At 42.1% G+C, this 21,565-nt stretch overlaps 1 protein-coding gene across 2 annotated transcripts in view; it reads right to left on the bottom strand.

Annotated features, from left to right (window-relative positions):
* LOC112232704 (polypeptide N-acetylgalactosaminyltransferase 11-like) overlaps positions 1-21,565 on the bottom strand; it is a 43,967-nt gene that overhangs the window by 11,339 nt on the left and 11,063 nt on the right. The window contains exons 2-9 of one of the 2 annotated variants that reach the window (XM_024399900.2): positions 18,285-18,587; positions 17,310-17,433; positions 15,713-15,879; positions 15,242-15,370; positions 14,239-14,488; positions 6,187-6,304; positions 4,783-4,935; positions 830-1,048 (exon numbers count right to left, since the gene is read on the bottom strand). In XM_024399900.2, the coding sequence (XP_024255668.1) occupies positions 830-1,048; positions 4,783-4,935; positions 6,187-6,304; positions 14,239-14,488; positions 15,242-15,370; positions 15,713-15,879; positions 17,310-17,433; positions 18,285-18,549 (1,425 nt within the window). In that variant the 5' untranslated portion in view covers positions 18,550-18,587. Of the gene's footprint in view, positions 1-829; positions 1,049-4,782; positions 4,936-6,186; positions 6,305-14,238; positions 14,489-15,241; positions 15,371-15,712; positions 15,880-17,309; positions 17,434-18,284; positions 18,588-21,565 lie in introns of those variants that run through there. The other variant, XM_024399901.2, reaches the window with a different exon arrangement.

Here is a 21,565-nt window from a genome sequence, read left to right as displayed (position 1 = left end):
AGTGCATTCTGATGAAGATCGTCAAAGGTAAGGGAATATTTATAATGTGATTTCTGTTGGCAGAAAAATTTTATTTATTTTCTGAGCGCCGTCTCAGATTATTGCATGGTTTGCTTTTTCCGTAAAGTTTTATTGAAATCTGACACAGCGGTTGCATTAAGGAGAGGTATATCTATATTTCCATGTCTAACAATTGTATTTATCAACATTTATAATGAGTATTTCTGTAAAATGATTATGGCTCTCTGCAATATCACCGGATGTTTTTGGAACTAGTGAATGTAACGCATTGTATACTGAGATTTTTTAATTATAAATATGAACTTTATCAAACAAACCATACATGTATTGTGTAACATGAAGTCCTATGAGTGTCATCTTATGAAGATCATCAAAGGTTAGTGATTAATTTTATCTCTATTTGTGACTCCTCTCTTTGGCTGGAAAAATGGCTGGGTTTTTCTGTGAGTTGGTGGTCACCTAACATAATCTTTTGTGGTGCTTTCGCTGTAAAGCCTATTTGAAATCGGACACTGTGGTGGGATTAACAACAAGATTACCTTTAAAACGGTATAAGATACATGTATGTTTGAGGAATTTTAATTATGAGATTTCTGTTGTATTGAATTTGGCGCCCTGCACTTTCACTGGCTGTTGTCATATCGATCCCATTAACGGGATTGCAACCCTAAGAAGTTAACCTGTTTCCAGATCTGTTTGTGCTGTATAGCCAACTCCTATGGTTGATGGGACCATAGGAGTTGGATATACAGCACAAACAGATCTGGGACCAGTTCAGCATTAGCTCAACTTCACTTTATCATCTTACCCGGCCTCTCTGCAACACTTTTGGCCGGCGGAGGCCCTTGTTGACGAACACAGGCTGCTGGGGCTTGTTGTGGGGCGAGGCAACCTGCATCTCGGGGTAGATGGTGTCCAGGTACCACTTGAAAGAGCGACACTGCAGCCGTTGGCGCACCGCCTGCCGCTCGCTGATGTCACCGTAGGCACGTTCCCGGAGTTCCGGCCGCAGGTTTAAGTACTGCTCCTGATTGGACGAGACACAAGACAGGAAATAGGTGAGATTGATGACATACACTCAGTTGATTGCTATTGAAATGTTCAATGCCAGTACACACCCTTTAATACATTTAAAATAGCTGTATCTCTGTCGTCTGTAAAAGTGCAGAGTTTACAGGGTAGATCAGGTTCTAAAGTTCATTTGGAAACAAACGTATCAGAAAAATTGAATAAACCGGAGACAAACTACTGTAGAGAGTGATTCAGAAATATTTCTAGTAATGAAGGAATCTTGACAAGTCAACAGTACTCCTAGTTGTTGTTCTGTCTTAGGTCATGAAAACAGCTTGCATTTTCTGGGTGGTAAGACTCAAAATAAGTATTTCCGAGGTAAGATTGAAAACTGTTTAATATATCTTGATTTAGGCCGGCTATTTTCACGGAAACTAAACTTGTCCCAGTCTCTGATTAGTGTGGAGATGGAAAAGTCAGAACTGGGCAACCCAAACTTCATCTTAAAGGGAAAATCCACTCAAAAATGATCATTGCATATTGAATCATCTTGATAATAAGGCAGGTGACACTGCATCTTGAAAACTTCACTGCCAACATGCCAAAAAAAATAGGACTGTATCAAGAGTGGACTAATGAAAAACATATCCTAGAAAATAACCCTCTAGAAGATTTTAACTGCTGGGAACATTGATACACTACACCAGTGGTTCCCAAACTTTTTATAGTCCCGTACCCCTTCAAAGATTCAACCTCCAGCTGCGTTACCCCTCGAGCAGCAGGGTCAGCACACTCTCAAATGTTGTTTTTTACCATCATTGTAAGCCTGCCACACACACACTATAAGATACATTTATTAAACATAAGAATGTGTGAGAGTTTTTGTCACAACCCAGCTCGTGGGAAGTGACAAAGAGCTCTTATAGGACCAGGGCACAAATAATAATATAATAATAATCAATAACTTTGCCATCTATTTAACCATCTTACATATAAAACCTTACTTGTTCATTGAAAACTGTGAATAACTCACCACAGGTTAATGAGAAGGGTGTGCTTGAAATGATGCACATAACTCTGCAATGCTGGGTTGTATTGGAGAGTCTGTCTTAAATCATTTTCCACACAGTCTGTATTTAGTTTTCATGCTCGTGAGAATCCACTCACATAGATACGTGGTTTCAAAGGCATCAGTGTCTTAACAACGTGATTTGCCAAGGCAGGATGCTCTGAGCGCAGCCCAATCCAGAAATCTGGCAGTGACTTCTGATTAAATTCAATTTTCACAGAACCGCTTGTGGCAATTTTGATGAGGCTCTCTTATCAGTAAGTGGACTGAAGGCAGGGCATGAAAGGGATAACAAATCCAGTTGTTTGTGTCATCCGTTTCGGGAAAGTACCTGCTTAATTGCGCACCCAACTCACTCAGGTACTTCACTATATCACATTTGACATTGTCCTTAAGCTTGAGTTCATTTGCACACAAAAAAAATCATACAATGATGGAAAGACCTGTGTGTTGTCCTTGTTAATGCAGAGCTCCAACTTCTTAATCATATCCTCAATTTTGTCCCGCACACTGAATAAAGTTGCAGAGAATCCCTGTAATCCGAGATTCAGATAATTCAGATGAGAAAAAACATCACCCAGATAGGCCACTGTAGTTTCCAAAAAGTCTTTCAAGCTGTCAGGCATTCCCTTGGCAGCAAGAGCCTCTCGGTGGATTCTGCAGTGTACCCAAGAGGCATCGGGAGCCACTACTTGCACGCGCGTTACCACTCCACTATGTCTCCCTGTCATGGCTTTTACGCCATCAGTACAGATACCAACACATCTTGACCACTAAAGTCCATTTGATGTCACAAAGCTGTCCAGTACTTTAAAAAATATCCTCTCTTGTTGCCCTGGTTTCCAGTGATTTGCAGAGGAGGATGTCTTCCTTAATTGACTCCCCATAAACATAACAGACATACCAGGAGCTGTGCCAGGCCCTGAGTCTGTCTGTCTGTTGACTCATCCAGCTGTAATGCATAGAATTCACTGGCGTGTATGCAAAGCAGTAATTGTTTCAAAACATCTCCTGATGCGTCATGAAACAGTGTTGTTTGATGAAGACATTGTCTGTACAGTTTTTTGGGCCTTTTCCCCCAGCATTGTTCCAGCCATATCCACAGCAGCAGGAAGAATTAAGTCCTCCACAATCGTATGGGGTTTGCCTGTCCTAGTCACTCGGTAGCTCACCATATAAGACGCTTCTAGCCCCTTCTAATTAATGGTATCTGTTGCTTTTATAAATGTCTTACTACTTGAAAGTCATTCATTCTCACTCAAAAAACTCCTGTGGCTTATTTTCAAATGGTCATGTTTTGTTTCTAAATGTCTGCGTAAGAGTGAAGGTTTCATTGAGTTGTGAGATAGTACTTTTGCACATATAACACAGTGGCTGAGGAAAGGCACTACTCCCAGTATAAGTGAACCCCAAATCAATGTAGTTCTCATCATATTTACACCTCTTCGTTGGTCCAACGTCCCTGTCTGTTGTTCGGTCTTTTCCCGGGTAAGGGGGCAGTAAGCTCTTCGGCTGCATCAGTCACAACTGTCAGTGTCCATGCTAGCTGGGCTAACAACAAATGTAGAATTACCGATGCTAGCATTGGATGTGCTCGTGGAAGCAGAACAACTTGTGTCGTCGACAGGTGCAGGTGTAGTACTGGTGGTAGGTGCAGTACTACCAGTAGAGCTGGTATGTGTCTCTATGAACACGGGCCTTACTAAATGGACTGTTTGAAAATGTGAAGAAATGATTATTATATACATATATTTTTTTAAATGTGAATCACATTTTTATTTGGCGTACCCCTGACGACATTGCACGTATCCCTGTTTGGGAATACCTGCACTACACTGTTGAATTAACAATTCAGAGTAAGGGAAGGCAATTTACGAATCACACTCTTAGTTCAATGTCCGGTAAATAATTTCAAAGTGGAAGGTGGGAAAGAGCACAGAAGAGAGACGAGACTAAGCAGCACAAACCTTCCCGAAAACAGTGGCTCTCTCTTGTGGAGACATCTAAGTAATAACAATTACGTAAGTAATTCATCATATCCAAGGCCTCTACTGTTTAGTTTGGAAACAACAACTGTTCACACACTGAGGGGGAATGATGAGAAAACAAATGCAGACTCACTAGTACATTGACGTGTGTGAATGGTAGATATCTCAGGAGAACCCAAACAATGCAATTGGCTTCCTTTCCAATTAGGTTGGCTATTTTCAGACTGTGGAAAGCAATTATAGCTCTTTGTAGCTTGGAAAGGAACAAACATCACTGTGCTAATAAAGACAGAGCTGAGAGTGGTTAGAAGAAATGCTGATCTCATCGGATGTTTAGTTTGCTTGCGGTCATAACAGGAGCCTCAGGAAAAGGTTGAGGTCCAGATCTTCAGACCTCAAAGATCTGGACCTGTTATGATTTAAAAAAGGCTAAACTGATCCTAGATCAGTTACACTGAATACAGGCCCAGTAGCTTTCAGTCTAGGTACATACGGGCCCAGTAGCTTTCAGTCTAGGTACATATGGGCCCAGTAGCTTTCAGTCTAGGTACATACAGGCCCATGTGCGTGCTGGATTTAATACAAACCTAGTTTAATGGATTTTAATTTCAGGCCCTGAACCAATAGAGAATGGGTTATTTTATCAACTGGATTTCAGTTGTGTGTAATTAGCGCTATCGCCCTCTGAGGTACCTTGTATTCATCCATCCATACGTGGGCCAATCGCAGGGAGTTGTGGGCCATGGTGTCCTGACCTCCGGGTGACCCGTAAGGCCGGCGTTTACGGAATATATGACCCACCCGCGCGCAGGGGATGATCAGGAGCTGGCCACCACACATCCAGATCTGATAAAGAGAAAGTCATATGAGTATTTGACTTCTTGGTTAGAGCGCCAAGACACTTCAACGAGGCTATATTGTTTGTATGTTAAAAATGCCCTTTCACTAAATACATGGGGGAGAGAGCAAGAAAGAGTACAGACTACGTGGCCAAGTATCCTACCATGACAACCACTCAATCACCGGGTGAGCACACGTCGTTGCCACAACCCTAATGCCCCCCTTCTCCAAACACAACCCCTTCCCCCATAACACCTCAACATCTAGACCTGAATAAACCAACAGTCCACAGTAGAAGCCCGTCGTAGTTCTTCTAAGAAAGTTCAGTTTTGGGAAACGCTAGGACTTAATTCAATGACCATAATGAATTAATAAGAGTAGTACAAGTCTGGCCAAACATCAGCTCCACTCCCCATTGCTCGAGAGCCATATGATTAATGTAATCTGACAATGTTCCACATACATAACATTCCCTTACTGAAGTCATATATTGGACTCTCTTTTCAAACAGGGTAACATTGCAAAACATGAGAAGGCAGCCTTGCCAAGAATATTAAACAGGACTGGAAGAGAAATGTCCAACTCTGATGTGGTAAAAGCAAGAGAAGTAAAAACACTGAGGCGAGACAGGAAAATTGATGTTGGATGGATTCATGTAGCAAGTCAATATGCAGTTGCTAGTCTGCTGAGATCCAACTCAACTGGACCAAAACGTGATGTTGAGAAATAAAATTGCCTTTGGCTGTCGGTTATGACATTTTATTTCATTCTGTATTTTTCTTAAGGGGGAAAAGCTTGTTTAAGTCTGCTGAGGCAAAGCATTAGAAGAAATGTGCCAAAACGTGGGTAAATAAACCAACTGTCTTGAGCTCATGGTGAGTGGTTGACATGTCATAGCTCATTTGACCAGGTGCGTGCGTGTAAATTTGGCACTCACCCTAAAATAGAAATTACATTTTTCAACTGAAAGTCTGGGTGTTCTATGTTTACAGAGTCATTCAGCAGATGCTCTTATCCAGAGCGACACGAGCAATTAGGGTTAAGTGCCTTGCTGAAGGGCACAGACTTTTCACCTAGTCCGATACGGGATTGAACTAGCAACCTTTCGATTACTGGCCCAATGCTCTTAACCGCTAGGCTACCTGCCACCCTATGTGTTACTTTGGGAGCATCTGCACCCTTCCTAAGAATAAAATGTAGCAGTAATGCAGTGAGTGTGATACAGTGAGTGTGATGGTGTGTGGCCCTTTAACTTACCCGGAAGGAGATCTCAAGGTTCTCACCACCCCATATGTCCATGCCACTGTCGTATTGGCCCAGCTCGTTAAAGTACTTCCTGTCCATGGCAAACAGACCACCTGCCATGGTGGGAGACCTAGGGCAAGGAGAGGGAGTGAAAAGGCAGAATGTGAGTCTGTATTCTAGCTACTACAATATCCTTTGAAGTAGCACTAGCATCGAGACACTAAGGCTGAGTTCACACAGGCAGCCCAATTCTGATCTTTTTCCCAATAATTGGCAGAAGGTCTGATTGGTCAAAAGACCAATTATTGGCAAAAGATCTGATCTCATTGGGCAAAATACCAATTATTAGCAGAAGCTCTGATCTGATTGGGCTGCCTAAAGACACATCCTAAGATGTAAGATGAGTCTGGCTAAAAGATGGGCTGCAACCAGACAGATTGTTTCAGAAAATTACTGATTGAGCCAAAGGTTTTTCAATGGGAGTCAACTGTTGATGGACAATAGACAACAGAGACGACTGTCCTTCAAAAAATGCACAATATGTTGGCCTTTGTGCGTATGCAACTCGTCCAAAAAGAATTGAACTTCTGATGACAGACCGTGATGAATGCGTATCTGATTTCCTATGTTTTCATGCGTCTCTGTGTGACCGTAGCCTTATATCCTTATGTAAAGCCCAGAGCAACAGCATGTGAGAGAAACTAAGAGGCAGCGTGAACAAATACAAAGGGGTGTCCGAGTAGCCCTTTAGGCTAAAGCCAGCCTATGCCATAGTAATGGATTTAAAGCACCCGGGCCTCTTCAAAACGGGGATCGATTCAGTCCCTAGAACCAGGCCTGCTACTACGGCCACTAATTAGCTTTCACATGACTCCATACGTGAGGGAGATGGGTGAAGTCTAGTCTACATCAGATGGCCTTTATTGATACAGCATCAGGTGCACACTGGGAGGCCATTCAAATTAAATGGGGCAAAATAAAAAAGCCAATCGAATTGAGCTTTAAGGAGACATTTCCAGGACATAATAGCATAGGGCAGGCCAGCCTAAAACAACATAATAATAACAAATAAACAACAAATAGGCTTTACTGTTTTTTCTGCATCTATAATGTGTCTATAGCTTGGAGTTTGCAGTTTGGGGGTTATTGCTTTCCACAGCTCAAATTAGTATTTGAGATGATTGGACATAGTGCCTTACATAAATATTAAGACCTCCTTTTGTTACAAATAGGGATTAAAAATAATTTGTCAATCTATACAAAATACTAAAATACTCTGTCAAGGTGGACGGTCACACGGAGTTGTGGTTGAACGACGACATTATCAACATACAGCTGGCTGGTTATATACTGTATCGGCAGGATAGAACAGCGGTGTCTGGTAAGACAAGGTGCGGCGGACTATGTATTTTTGTAAATAACAGCTGGTGCACGATATCTTAGGAAGTCTCAAGGTTTTGCTCGCCTGAGGTAGAACGCACTCTAACCAGAGAGTTAACATTCACAAGGCCGCAGGGCCAGACGGATTACGAGGAGGACGTGTACTGCGAGCATGCGCTGACCAACTGACAAGTGTCTTCACTGACATTTTCAAACCCCTTCCTAGACCCAGTCCAATTTGCATACTGCCTTAACAGATCCACAGATGATGCAAACTCTATTGCACTCCACACTGCCCTTTCCCACCTGGACAAAAGGAACACTTATGTGAGAATGCTAATTATTGACTACAGCTCAGCATTCAACACCATAGTGCCCTCAAAGCTCATCAATAAGCTAAGGACCTTGGGACTAAACACGCCCCTCTGCAACTGGATCCTGGACTTCCTGACGGGCCACCCCCAGGTGGTAAGGGTAGGTAACAACAAATCCGCCATGCTGATCCTCAAAACAGGGGACCCTCAGGGGTGCGTGCTCAGTCCCTTTCAGTCCCTGTTCACTCATGACTGTACGGCCAGGCACGACAACACCATCATTAAGTTTGCCGATAACACAATAGTGGTAGGCCTGATCACCGACAACGAGACAGCCTATAGGGAGAGGTCAGAGACCTGGTGCCCGGACAACAACCTCTCCCCTCAACGTGATCAAGACAAAGGAGATGATTGTGGACTACAGAAAAAGAGGACCGAGCACGCCCCCATTCTCATCGACGAAGCAGGTTGAGAGCTTCAAGTTCCTTGGTGTCCACATCACCAACAAACTAACATGGTCCAAGCACACCAATACAGTTGTGCAGAGGGCACGACAAAACCTATTCCCCCTCAGGAGACTGAAAAGATTTGGCATGGGTCCTCAGATCCTACAGCTGCACCATCGAGAGCATCCTGCTGACTGGTTGCATCACTGCCTGGTATGGCAACTTCTCGGCCTCCGACCGCAAGGCACTACAGAGTGTAGTGCGTACGGCCAAGCTTCCTGCCATCTAGGACCTCTATTCCAGGCAGTGTCAGAGGAAGGCCCTAAAAATTGGCTAAGACTCCAGCGACCCTAGTCATAGACTGTTCTCTCTGCAACCGCACAGCAAGCTGTACCGGAATACCAAGTCTAGGTCCACCAAGAGGCTTCTAAACAGCTTCTATCTCCAAGCCATAAGGCCCTGAACATCTAATCAAATGGCTACCCAGACTATTTGTATTGCTCCCCACTCTTTTACACCGCTGCTACTCTCTGTTGTTATCATCTATGCATAGTCACTTTAATTACTCTAATACTACCTCGACTAACCGGTGCCCCCGAACATTGACTCTGTACTGGAACCCCTCTAAATATACTCTCGCTATTGTTAGTTTACTGCTGCTCTTTAGTTACTTTTATTCTTATTCTAAAAAAAAATGTTTTACCACATTGTTCGTTAGGGGCTCATAAGTAAGTAAGCATTTCACTGTATTCGGCGCATGTGACTAATACAATTTGATTTGATAACCCTTCCTCGACCCATACATACAACATCTGTAAAGGTCACTCAGTCAAGTATTGAATATCAAGCACCTATTCAACTACAAAGAGCTTTTAGAGCCACAAAGAATGACAGTGATTGGAAGATGGGTAACAATAACAAATCAGACATTGACTCTCTCGTCAAGTTAATAATTATGCTCTGGATTATATATTAAACCAAAGATACAGTTGTCCTTCTGAACTGAGCTGCAAGACAGGAATGAAACTGCTCAGGGATGTTACCATGAGGCCATTGGTGATTCTAAAACATCCTTGTAGTGACTCCACAATAATGACCTAAAAGACAGTGAAAAGAATACAAATATACAGAATATAAAATATTCCAAAACATGCAAATTGTATGCAACAAAGCACCGAAGTAATACTGAAAAAAAACTGAGCAACCAGGGGAGAAGGGCCTTGGTCAGGGAGGTAACCAAGAACCTGATGAGAGTCCAGAGTTCCTCTGTGGAGATGGGAGAACCTTCCAGAAGGACAACCATCTCTGCAGAACTCCACTAATCAGGCCTTTATGGCAACGTGGTCACTCCTCAGAAAAAGGCACATGTCAGAATGCTTGGAGTTTGCCAAAAGGCACCTAATGACTCTCAGATCATGAAAAACAAGATTCTCTGGTCTGATGAAACCAAGATTGAACTCTTTGGCCTGAATACCAATCATCCCGTCTGGAGGAAACCTTGCACCGCTAATCACCTGGCCAATACCATCCCTACGGTGAAGAATTGTGGTGGCAGGTTTCACGCTGTGGGGATGATTTCAGTGGCAGGCACTGGGAGACTAGTCAAGATCAAGGCAAAGATGAACGGATGAAAACCTGCTCCAGACTGCTCAGGACCTCAGACTGGGGCGAAGGTTCACCTTCCAATAGGACAATGACCTTAAGCAAACAGCCAAGACAACGCAGGAGTGGCTTCAGGACAAGTCTCTGAATGTCCTTGAGTGGCCCAGCCAGAGCCCGGATGTGAGAGACCTGAAAATAGGATATGCAGAGAAGGATGGGAGAAACTCCACAAATACAGGTGTGCCAAGCCTGTGTTTCATACTCAAGGATGTAATTGCTGCCAAAGATGCTTCAACAAAGTATTGAATAAAGGGTCTTAATACTTAGGTAAATGTGATATAAAAAATATATATTTATAAATAAATTAGCTAAAATTTCTAACCTGCTTTTGCTTTGTCATTATGGGGTGTGTAGATTGATGGGGAAAAACAATTCAATAAATTTTAGAGTAAGGCTGTAACCTTACAAAATGTGGAAAAAGTCACGGTGTCGGAATACTTTCCGAAGGCACCATATACAGTTGAAGTCGAAAGTTTACATACACCATAGACAAATACATTTAAACTCAGTTTTTCAAAATTCCTGATATTTAATCCGGGTAAAAATTCCCAGTCTTAGGTCAGGTAGGATCACCACTTTATTTTAAGAATGTGAAATGTCAGAATAATAGTAGAGATAATGATTTATTTCCGCTTTTATTTCTTTCATCACATTCCCAGTGGGTCAGAAGTTTACATACACTCAATTAGTTTTTGGTAGCATTGCCTTTAAATTGTTTAACTTGGGTCAAACGTTTCGGGTAGCCTTTCACAAACTTCCCACGATAAGTTGGGTGAATTTTGGCCCATTCCTCCTGACAGAGCTCGTGTAAATGATTCAAGTTTGTAGGCCTCCTTGCTTGCACACGCTTTTTTCAGTTCTGCCCACAAACTTTCTATTAGATTGGGGTCAAGGCTTTGTGATGGCCACTCCGATACCCAATACCTTGACTCTGTTGTCCATAAGCCATTTTGCTTGGGGTCATTGTCCATTTAGAAGACCCATTTGCAACCAAGCTTTAACTTCCTGACTAATGTCTTGAGATGTTGCTTCAATACATCCACATAATTTTCCCTCCTCATAATGCCATCTACTGTGTGAAGTGCACCAGTCCCTCCAGCAGCAAAGCACCCCAACAACATGATGCTGCCACCCCCGTGCTTACCGGTTGGGATGGTGTTCTTCAGCTTGCAAGCTTCCCTCTTTTTCCTCCAAACATAACGATGATCATTATGGCCAAACAGTTATATTTTTGTTTCATCAGACCAGAGGACATTTCTCCAAAAAGTACGATCTTTATCCCCATGTTCAGTTGCAAACCGTAGACTGGCTTTTTTATGGCAGTTTTGGAACAGTGGCTTCTTCCTTGCTGAGTGGCCTTTCAGGTTATGTCGATATAGGACTTGTTTTACTGTGGATATAGATACTTTTGTACCGGTTTCCTTCAGCATCTTCACAAGGTCCTTTGCTGTTGTTCTGGGATTGATTTGCACTTTTGGCACCAAAGTACATTCATCTCTAGGAGACAGAACGCTTCTCCTTCCTGAGCAGTATGACGGCTGCGTGGTCCCATGGTGTTTATACTTGCAAACTATTGTTTATACAGATGAACGTGGTACCTTCAGGCATTTGGAAAATGCCTTCAAGGATGAACCAGACTTGTGGAGATCTACACATGATTTATTTTGATTTCCCCATCATGTCAAGCAGAGGCACAAAGTTTGAAGGTAGACCTTGAAATACACCCAGAGGTACACCTCCAATTGACTCAAATTCTGTAAATTCGCCTATCAGAAGCTTCTAAAGCCATGACATAATTATCTGGAATTTTCCAAGCTGGTTAAAGGCACAGTCAACTTCGGACCCACTGGAATTGTGATGGTGAATTATAAGTGAAATAATCTGTCTATAAACAATTGTTGGAAAAATGACTTGTGTCATGCACAAAGTAGATGTCCTAACCGACTTGCCAAAACTATAGTTTGTTAACAAGACATTTTTGGAGTGGTTGAAAAACGTGTATGTAAACTTCCGACTGCAACTGTAAGTCTGAATTGACGATATGGCAGAGGTTGAAAAGCCATAACACCTACGTTTCTTCAACAATAGGTTATGGTCAATAATGTCAAAGGCTGCAGTGAAATCTAACAGTACAGTTCCCACAATCTTATTATTATCAATTTCTTTCAACCAATCATCAGTCATTTGTGTCAGTGCAGTATATGTTTAGTGCCCTTCTCCATAAGCACGCTGAAAGTCTGTTGTTGATTTGTTTGCAGAGAAATAGCATTGTATTTGGTTAAACACCATCTTCCCAACAGTTCGCTAAGAGCTGGTAGCAAGCTGATAGGTCTGCTGTTAGAACCAGTAAAGGTCGCTTTACTACTCTTGGGTAGCGGAATTACTTTGTCTTCCCTCCAGGCCTGAGGACAAAGACTTTCCTCTAGACTCAAATTAAAGATATGACAGATAGGAGTGGCTATAGTCAGCTACCATCCCCAGTAGCTTTCCATCCAAGTTGTCAATGCCAGGTTTGCTGATTGATCATTTTTCCACCTCTCCCACACTAACTTTACAAAATTCAAACTTGCTAAACTTTTCTTTCATTATTTATTTATTTTTATTCATGAATATGATAGCACTGTTCATTGTTGGCATTTCCTGCCTAAGTTTGCACACTTTGCCAATGAAGTAATCATTAAAATAATTGGCAACATCAAATGGTTTTGTGATGAATAAGCCCTCTGATTCGATGACAGTTGAATTTGTCTTTCTGCCCATAATTTCATTTAAAGTACTCCAAAGTGTTTTTCCCCATCATTCTTTATATCATTAATCTTGGCTTCATAACAGTTTCTTATTTTTGTTAAGTTTAGTCACATAATTTTTCAATTTGCATAAAGTCATCCAGTCAGATGTGCAGCCAGACTTACTAGCCACTCTTTTTGCCCCATCTCTTTCAACCATACAGTTTTTAAATTCCTCTTTCATCCATTAAGCCTTAACAGTTCTAACAGTCAGCTTCTTAACAGGTGCACGTTTATCAATCATTGGAAGAAGCAATTTCATAAATTAATCAAGTGCAGCATCTGGATGCTCCTTATTAATCACATCTGACCAACAAATCTTTTTTAACATCATCCACATAAGAGTCACAGCAAAATCCTTTGTATGATCTCTTATACACTATTTTAGGCCCAGCTGTTGGAACTTTGGTTTTCCTGGATATAGCCACTATATTGTGATGACTGCATCCAATGGGTACGGATACAGCTTTAGAACAAAGCTCTACAGTATTACTAAAAATGTGATTGATACATGTGGGTTATCTTGTTCTTGTAGTGTTTGTAAACACCCTGGTTGATTGATTAATAACCTGAACCAGATTAAAGGCACTGGTCACAGTGATGCTTCCTCTTGAGTCGACAGCTTGATGAAAACCGGGCAATATTCAGGTCCGGAAGAAGGGTAAACCTCTCTGTTTACAATCACCTACACTATCAAGCAATTCACACATATCACACATACATAGGGTCTGAAGAGAAGAATGGGAGAAATTCCCCAAATACAGGTGTGCCAACCTTGTAGCATCATACGCAAGAAGACTTGAGGCTGTAATCGCTGCCAAAGGTGCTTCAACAATGTACTGAGTAAAAGGTCTGAATACTTGAGTAAAAGGTCTGAATACTTGTGTAAATGTAAAAATAAATAAAAAATATCAAATTTGCAAAAATGTCTAAACCTGTTTTTGATTTGTTATTATGGGATATCGTGTGTAGATTGATGAGGGTAAAACACTAATCAATTTTAGAAGGCTGTAATGTAACAAAATGTTGAAAAAGTCAGGGGGTCTGAATACTTTCTGAATGCACTGTACATGATAAACTGGATATGGTCAAAGGCACACACTCTCTTTACACACAGAGCAGAACCAAGGCCACCTATAGACCGCACAATATGTATAGGGAATGTGAATCTTTTGTGTTTTTACTTTTGTTATTTTCAAATTTCAGTTTTTTATATTTCTTATGGACTCTTGGAAGACTAGCCCTTGGGTTAAATATCCTACCACCCAAGGCCAAATGTACACTGGAGTTGCTTACCAAGAAGACAGCTGATGTTCCTGAGTGGACAAGTTACAGATTTGACTTAAATCTGCTTGAAAATGTATGTCAAGTCTTGAAAATTAATCCCCAACATCTTGACAGACCTTGAAGAATTTTGAAAAGAATAATTGGCATATATCGTGTGCGAAACCCTTAAAGACCCAAGGGGTTGGTTACCTGATGCTGCCCACTGCTCCGTCAGGACTGTTGAGCTCTGAGGCGGGCACGGTGTCCCACTTGAAGTGCAGCCCCCAGTTGAAGCCCCCCCGGACAATGGGGGAGGGGCTATAGGCCAGGGTGTCAGCGCTAATAATGTCGATGACGGGACACACCACTGTTTTGTGGTCCCGCTGGATGGGAGCCAGCAGGGGCTGCAGCCACGCCTCATTCACCTCACAGTGGCTGTCCAGGAACACAAGCACCTCCCCTTCAGAGAGGAAACGCCAATCAGGAGAGAGGATGGAGAACAATGGGGAGATTTCTCAGATCAGGGTTTCTTGGGGATAAGGGTACACAACTACAGTTTGGTTCATCTTTACCATGGTCCCCTATATCAGACTGCTGCTGATTATAACCCTTTTACATCTGTATTGAACTTGACAGAAGACGTCCATGTCTCAGTGTGCATATTGTTACATGGTGTGAGAAATGGGATCCCGTCTCAGTGTGCATATTGTTACATGGTGTGAGAAATGGGATCCCGTCTCAGTGTGCATATTGCTACATGGTGTGAGAAATGGGATCCCGTCTCAGTGTGCATATTGTTACATGGAGTTAGAAATGGGATCCCGTCTCAGTGTGCATATTGTTACATGGAGTTAGAAATGGGATCCCGTCTCAGTGTGCATATTGTTACATGGAGTTAGAAATGGGATCCCGTCTCAGTGTGCATATTGTTACATGGAGTTAGAAATGGGATCCCGTCTCAGTGTGCATATTGTTACATGGAGTTAGAAGTGGGATCCCGTCTCAGTGTCCGAAGTGGGATCCTGTGTCAGTGTGCATATTGTTACATGGTGTCAGAAATAGGATCCCATCTCAGTGTGAATATTGTTACATTATTGGGTAACACTTTATATTAAGGTCCCTTAATAAACCAATGATTAAAAAATGGTCATTCAATTATTTAAATATAAAGTGTTTCCCATTAGTGAAGAGTTATGGTTTGGGCGGGGCTCACCGGTGGCATGAGAAGCACCTATCATCCTCCCTCTGATCAATCCCTCTCTCTTCTCGTTGCGGACCACCTTGACCTTGACCTGGAGTTTGTGCTGCTGGACATAGCTGTCAAGATCTTCCTTCAGATCAGCTGTGGTGGAGAAACAGGACAGGAGAGATGCTTCCAGGTGGAGCTGATATCTTTATCTATACATGTAGATCCCACTGCGATCAAAGCTCTATTTTCTATCTAAACTTACTCATAAGACCCTTGACAAACTTTTCAGTTGATACAAACAACACTCTTTCAATATGCCAATACAATACAGTAGCCTGCGTTTGTTCTCCAAGTAGGTCATTGAAGCACGCACACTGTAGACAGACACACATTCCATGACAGCATCCAATAATTTACTGGGCCTTGTTATGGTCTGCGTCGCTCCGGCGAGCCTGAACAAAACCAATAGATGCACAACTGAAAAGAGCAGCTTGCCTAGTTCACTGCTGTCATCCACTAGTATAATCTCATGCAGCAGGTAGGCCGGCGTGCGATCCAGGACGCTGTGCACGGTGCGCAGGAGGGCGGAGAACGCCTCGTTGAAGAAGCAGATCACTACGCTGGCCGCGGGGAGGGACAGAGGATAGATCATGTCTCGGCACCTGAGAGAGGGATGGGAGTCACTATTAACACATATTGCATGTTAGCACACCAAGCCACTGTAGTTCTACAGACACAAACAGAACTAGGTTCAGATCCTCTTTGATAATGGAATGCATACAACATCACTCACTCATTACGGTGTTCATCCATAAAATGATTCATTCATTCAAGGTTTATACAAATATGTCCATTCAATAGACAATTGCGTTAAAAAAAACTGTCCAACACCCATGTCTTTATGGTATATGGTTCAGAAGTTAGACGTTTTACTCTGAGAATTTAACATTTTTATAGTGAATGGAATTTCATCACGAGCATGATCAAAAAGTGGTCACTGCTCACTAGAACTCTGTGGCGCTGCTCCGCGGCAGAATGGTGCTAACTTCCAACATCAAACTGATGTGGCTGCAGGTTCGTGAGTGAAAACATGGGCTTTTTCTAAATGAAATCCACAGAATACAAAACAAAAGAGGGACTAAATATATATGTATTTACCAAGCTAACAGACTGAATTTCAATATACACCCTCCGCGAAGACAATCTGTTCATGTTTTCATTGTGCATTTCTGTGTCTTCCTTTAAATTGCCATAGAAACGGCCCCTCTCACCGTAGATTGATAGCCAATATAGCCAAGGATCTGGAGATGAAAATGACTTAGGTATCAAGTTGATTTTGATTGGTCCTAACCCGCAGAAACACCTCCAAAATGGTACCACATCCCAACCCCAAATATGGAACAGATACACACCCAAGAGCGGCTTGCTCTAAACGAGCAACGGTCACAGCAAATTAACATTCTTATTTCATCCACATTGTCAAGTACTAGTATATTAAGGTTTTAATATTGTAGAGAACAATCTAATTATTCATTCTATGTGATTAATAATGACAAAGAAAAAGTTCTGACTTTTTGTAGCACCCTACGCTCATGCTCTGTCACTGTGCAGCTTCTAATGCAACATTTGGCTTGTGACTGTCACACCTACAGAACTTTCTACAACCTTGTAAAAGTTGTGAAAGCCTTACCCCTTGGACATGTTAACAGTTTTACCCTTTGCTATAAAATCCTATGCCTCAACCACTCACTCTCTGCCCTATCCTAACATGTTTGCAGAATTTACAAACTCTCCTATAACATTTACAAGCAACTCATCGCGTGTGTGATAACTCCAACCTCCCGGCCTACTTGTTAGGCACAGACCAGTGCGAAATCAATTCATCTCTAGACAGATGATGTGGCCTGTCCTTTGATTTCGTAATGGCCACAAGCCAGGCAGAGAGAGATTGACATGATTTCCCATTTAGCCTTTGGCTACCGTCGCCCTTCATGCGATGGCTTGTAAAGTGCTGCATCAGCCGTTCACTCTGAATGGGTCAATAAACCCACATATATGCCAAGCACAAACACGCTGTCACGCTCTCACTCACTTGTCGTCCCTTGTGTCGGGAAGGTCTCTGTGGTAGCCTAGTCGATTGCTGATCAGTACGTTGAAAGCATGCCTGTGATAGCCCATGTCGCGCACCTCCTGGTCTTGCTCATTAAAAATCATACCTGAAAAGGAAAAGATGGGATGATGAATAAAGAATGCAAGTTGATTCAATTGTTCAGAATAGGGAGGGTACTTATGGTAGTTGGTCAGTATGTGGATTCTATTGATGTATCCAAGTTGCCATGGTAACATAAGGGGCCTTTGTCCAGAGTGAGGTAATGGCTTAGGTTTACTTTGCTGATGAACTCTGTGCAACCATGGAAATAACTCACTCAGCCAGCTGAAGGCCTCACTCCAATTCAACAACATTTCAATAATGCTTTTTCATTGCTGCAATGCACCATTTGTGTGTCTCGTCGTTGCACCTGCTTTCAGACAGTTAAAATCACTCAATGCCAACCGATAATCTGTAATGAGTTATGGTTAGCTTGATTGTTCCTATGTTTCTCACTGTCCAACTATAAATGGGCTTTGATGAGGAAACGCCTAGGCTGTACTTACTTTTCACATCGCTCTCCTGTTAAATGTTTTATTGGTTGACATGGGAGCAAACCAACATTAAACTTCCCTTTTGGACCCATGAAGATTACAGACTGTCAAAATGTCCTAAACCATTCCAGAATTTGTTATGGGTACGATTGAGAGCTCATCATTCTGGGTGTATGTGACACTCTGAAGGTAATAGGCCTACAGTTCATAGGAGTTGATTACGATGCAGTTCACATGAGCTTCATTAATTAACTGACATTCATTTTGAGATTTTCTTCCAGGCCAGCTCCTTTACATAATCTGCTATGGTAACATTACTTTTCATGTACACTCCTATAAAGTTCTGCATAAAGATAAGAGTGAAATCATCTTTGACCAATGGGGGTCGTTTCAAGTTTCATGCTCTGAAGGAGGGCTCACTTACCCATCTCAGGAGAGAGATCGGCCTGCTTGTTGCCTCCTGCTCCAGCTGCAGGGACTGCCGTAATGCCATGTTCTGGCACTCCTCCAGGGCCCTTGGAGAAACGGGGTTGGAAGCGGTGGGCCTGGGGCCCCTGGATGGGCACATACCTGAAGGTGGGCCGGCCGCCGTCTTGGCCGAGGCTGAAGTAGAGGAAGAGTAGGACGGACCAGGTCACGGAGGTGAAGAGGCAGCCATAGCAGAAATAGCGCAGTGTGACGCTACCCATGGTAGCCCTAGCATCGTCGGCGCTCCGTGCTCAGGCCCCTGTCGAGGAAACCAGAGACAATAAAGAAAGGGTCTAGATAGAAGCTTACAGATCTGCATACAAGCAGTTCTGTGGTACATTGAGTGAGTTGGAAGCTTACAGTTCTGCATACAAGCAGTTCTGTGGTACATTGAGTGAGTTGGAAGCTTACAGTTCTGCATACAAGCAGTTCTGCAGTGCATTGAGTGAGTTCTTGAGTTTTCTATGAATGAAAAGAACTGATCATCGGGAACTAAATATCACCTGTCTTCTCTTAGGGAAGAAAACATGCACAATTTATCTTGCTGAGGCTTTTTGAAAAGAAAACGCTTTGTAAACACATCTATTTATGACCCACAAAAAATCCCAAATAATATACACCTTATTTCTATTGCCCAACTCTGGCAGAAAAACCAGGAATGTCAGATATGTGAGTTTGATTATAATTACGTGCGCTTTTTGGCACTGCTTTCAAACAGATATACAAATCTTAATACAACAAAAGAACCCAGCATGGGGGATCCATCACAGTTTCTGTCAAATGAGGACAGCAGGGCAAAAACAAGGCTAGTCCTCTCTGAAAAACGCTTAGGCCTAAGCATGATTCACCGGTGACCAGATGCACACGGACGCCACAGAATGTTCCTTTGCTTTGGCACTTCGTGGCTTGTTAGTGAAAATGGGAAGGGAAGATGATCAGAGGTGAGAGAGATAGAAAGAGAGAGGCGATGAGTCATTAGAGAAGAACATTTGGGATAGACAAAAAGAAAAAGTGCAAAGCCATTAATAGATAAATGCAGAAGTAGTGCATGTGATGAAAGGATCAGGCTAGGTATAGATGAAGTGGACAGACTGAGCTATGGTGTGAAGCTCACACAGTGTGCCAAATGATTCGGCAAAGAAACCAAGTGCAACATTCTATATGGCAGTGGTATTCAAAGTTGGGGTCACAACCTTGAACTGCAGTGGGTACAAATTATTATATGGGACAATATACTAACATTTTTGAGAAAGATAATTAGAAAGATTATATTTTATTGAGTAGGCCTAATTTATTGGTTTCTTTTCATTTAGAAAATTTAATGAATTGAAGGTTATTTTGATGTAAAAATCTAAATTGACCAATTTTAAAGGTTGTGTCATTAGATTTAGGGTTGGGTCGCAAGAATTCATTGCGGAATAGATGGGGTCCCCAGAAATTCTGACGGGAAAAATGGGTTCCCCGCTGAAATGTTTTGCAATACCATTGCATTATGGTATACCCATGGCCAACCTAAAGAGGTGAGCAATAAGGCTTGGGTGGTCAAGTGGTTAGTGCTGCCACTCACAGCCCACATCTAGCCTACACTGCCTTTGGACCAAAGCAAAGACATTGCTTTAAAGAAGTTAGAATTTGTTTTTTTCATATGCACAGACTGTGGAACCACCTTCATAGATGAGGAAGAATCTCAATACTTTGGTAAATAAACAAAGGAAATTAGGTTAGTTGAAATGCACCAAAGTGCTTGTATGACCTGCTGGACTAGTGCCCATTTCTGCTAACAAAAAGGCTATAGGCTAGCTAATGTCAAATGTTGATAGCTGAATTTTACCAACAAGTGAACCATTAACCACACAAACAAAAATGGTTCACATTAATAATTAGGCATATAGATTTACATACTTGGCTAACTAACACAGAAACTATGGTACTCAGAAAAACAAGTTGTTAAACACATCAGTGATTAGCCTAAATGTAAAACAAAATAGGTATTTTGAAGTCTCTGTTACTTGATACCAGGACACCGAAGAAGCCACTCAGTTTCACACATCACCACAAATTCAAGAGGGACAGAGCTAGGCTGGGAGAGGGGAAGTAAAAGCCTTGTTCACATTGGCAGTTTGAAGTGATTAAAATCAAAACATTTTGCTAACTAAAATGGACTTGTTTTTTTCAGTTGTTCTTAGACTATGATCTTGAACATACAAAGCCACTGGGAAATGTTGATGGCAGGCATTGTTGTCACCTTAGCTTGCCACAGAACCTCTGAGTAATAGGAAGCATGAGCACCACCACCAATCAGCCTCCAGCACTGTGCACATTCCCTTTGTTACTCTGACAACTAGTTAGATTAGCCATGTCAGTGAATGACTGCTGTCTGAACACACACAAATCCGATTTGGTCACTTAGCCTGCTGTTTGGCCAGTCAGTATTCCAAAACTGATTTGAGCATTAAGGCCTGCAGTGCGAACAAGGATTTAGAGAAATTGAGCTCTCTGAGACATGGTTAAAGGAGAAGTAGTCATGCTCCGGGTCCTACCCCCCTGCCCTGCCTAGGAATGCCATAAAAGCCAATGAGCCCAGCAACATGAGAGCCAATGAGAAATTGTATATTTCATCAACAATTAAAATGCCAGCAGGGGAAGGTTTTACCCAGATAAGGCTGCAAACCTCATTATCGAATAATGATTCTTGCAGGGATATCTAGGCTATGTGCGTGATAACATTTAATGTCTAAATACAGTCACCCTATATGGATTACCAGATTCTGTTTTTATACAACACATTGACTGTTCATTCATTATTATAGTGTCCTTCTCCGACATTGTCTGGCAGCGTGCACTGCAGGCATTTTTAATCGTACTATAACTTGCAATTTTATGAATATACATAGAGTAGCATCTCTCATAGGTTTGTTTTTTATTCCATGTCAAACCACCCCATGCTTTTATAGCCAAGGCAAAGGACAGAACTATTTACTTTTTAATGTGTTATTTCTTACATTATTAGTCCAGGAAATGTTTTGTGTTATTACATACAGTCGGGAAGAACTAAAAATGTTTTGAGACTAACCAAAAACCGTGGATAGATGGCAGCATTCGCCAAACCTGCAGGCGCGAACCATCACATGTAACCATGGCAAGATGACTGGGAATATGGCTGAATACAAATAGTGTAGTTATTCCCTCCGTAAGGCAATCAAACAGGCAAAACTGCAGTATAGAGACAGTGGAGTC

Source organism: Oncorhynchus tshawytscha, linkage group LG16, assembly GCF_018296145.1.
Source record: "Oncorhynchus tshawytscha isolate Ot180627B linkage group LG16, Otsh_v2.0, whole genome shotgun sequence".
Taxonomy (NCBI): Eukaryota; Metazoa; Chordata; class Actinopteri; order Salmoniformes; family Salmonidae; genus Oncorhynchus; species Oncorhynchus tshawytscha.
Note: the sequence above shows the minus strand (reverse complement) of the source record. Positions and strands in the feature narration are given on the sequence as shown.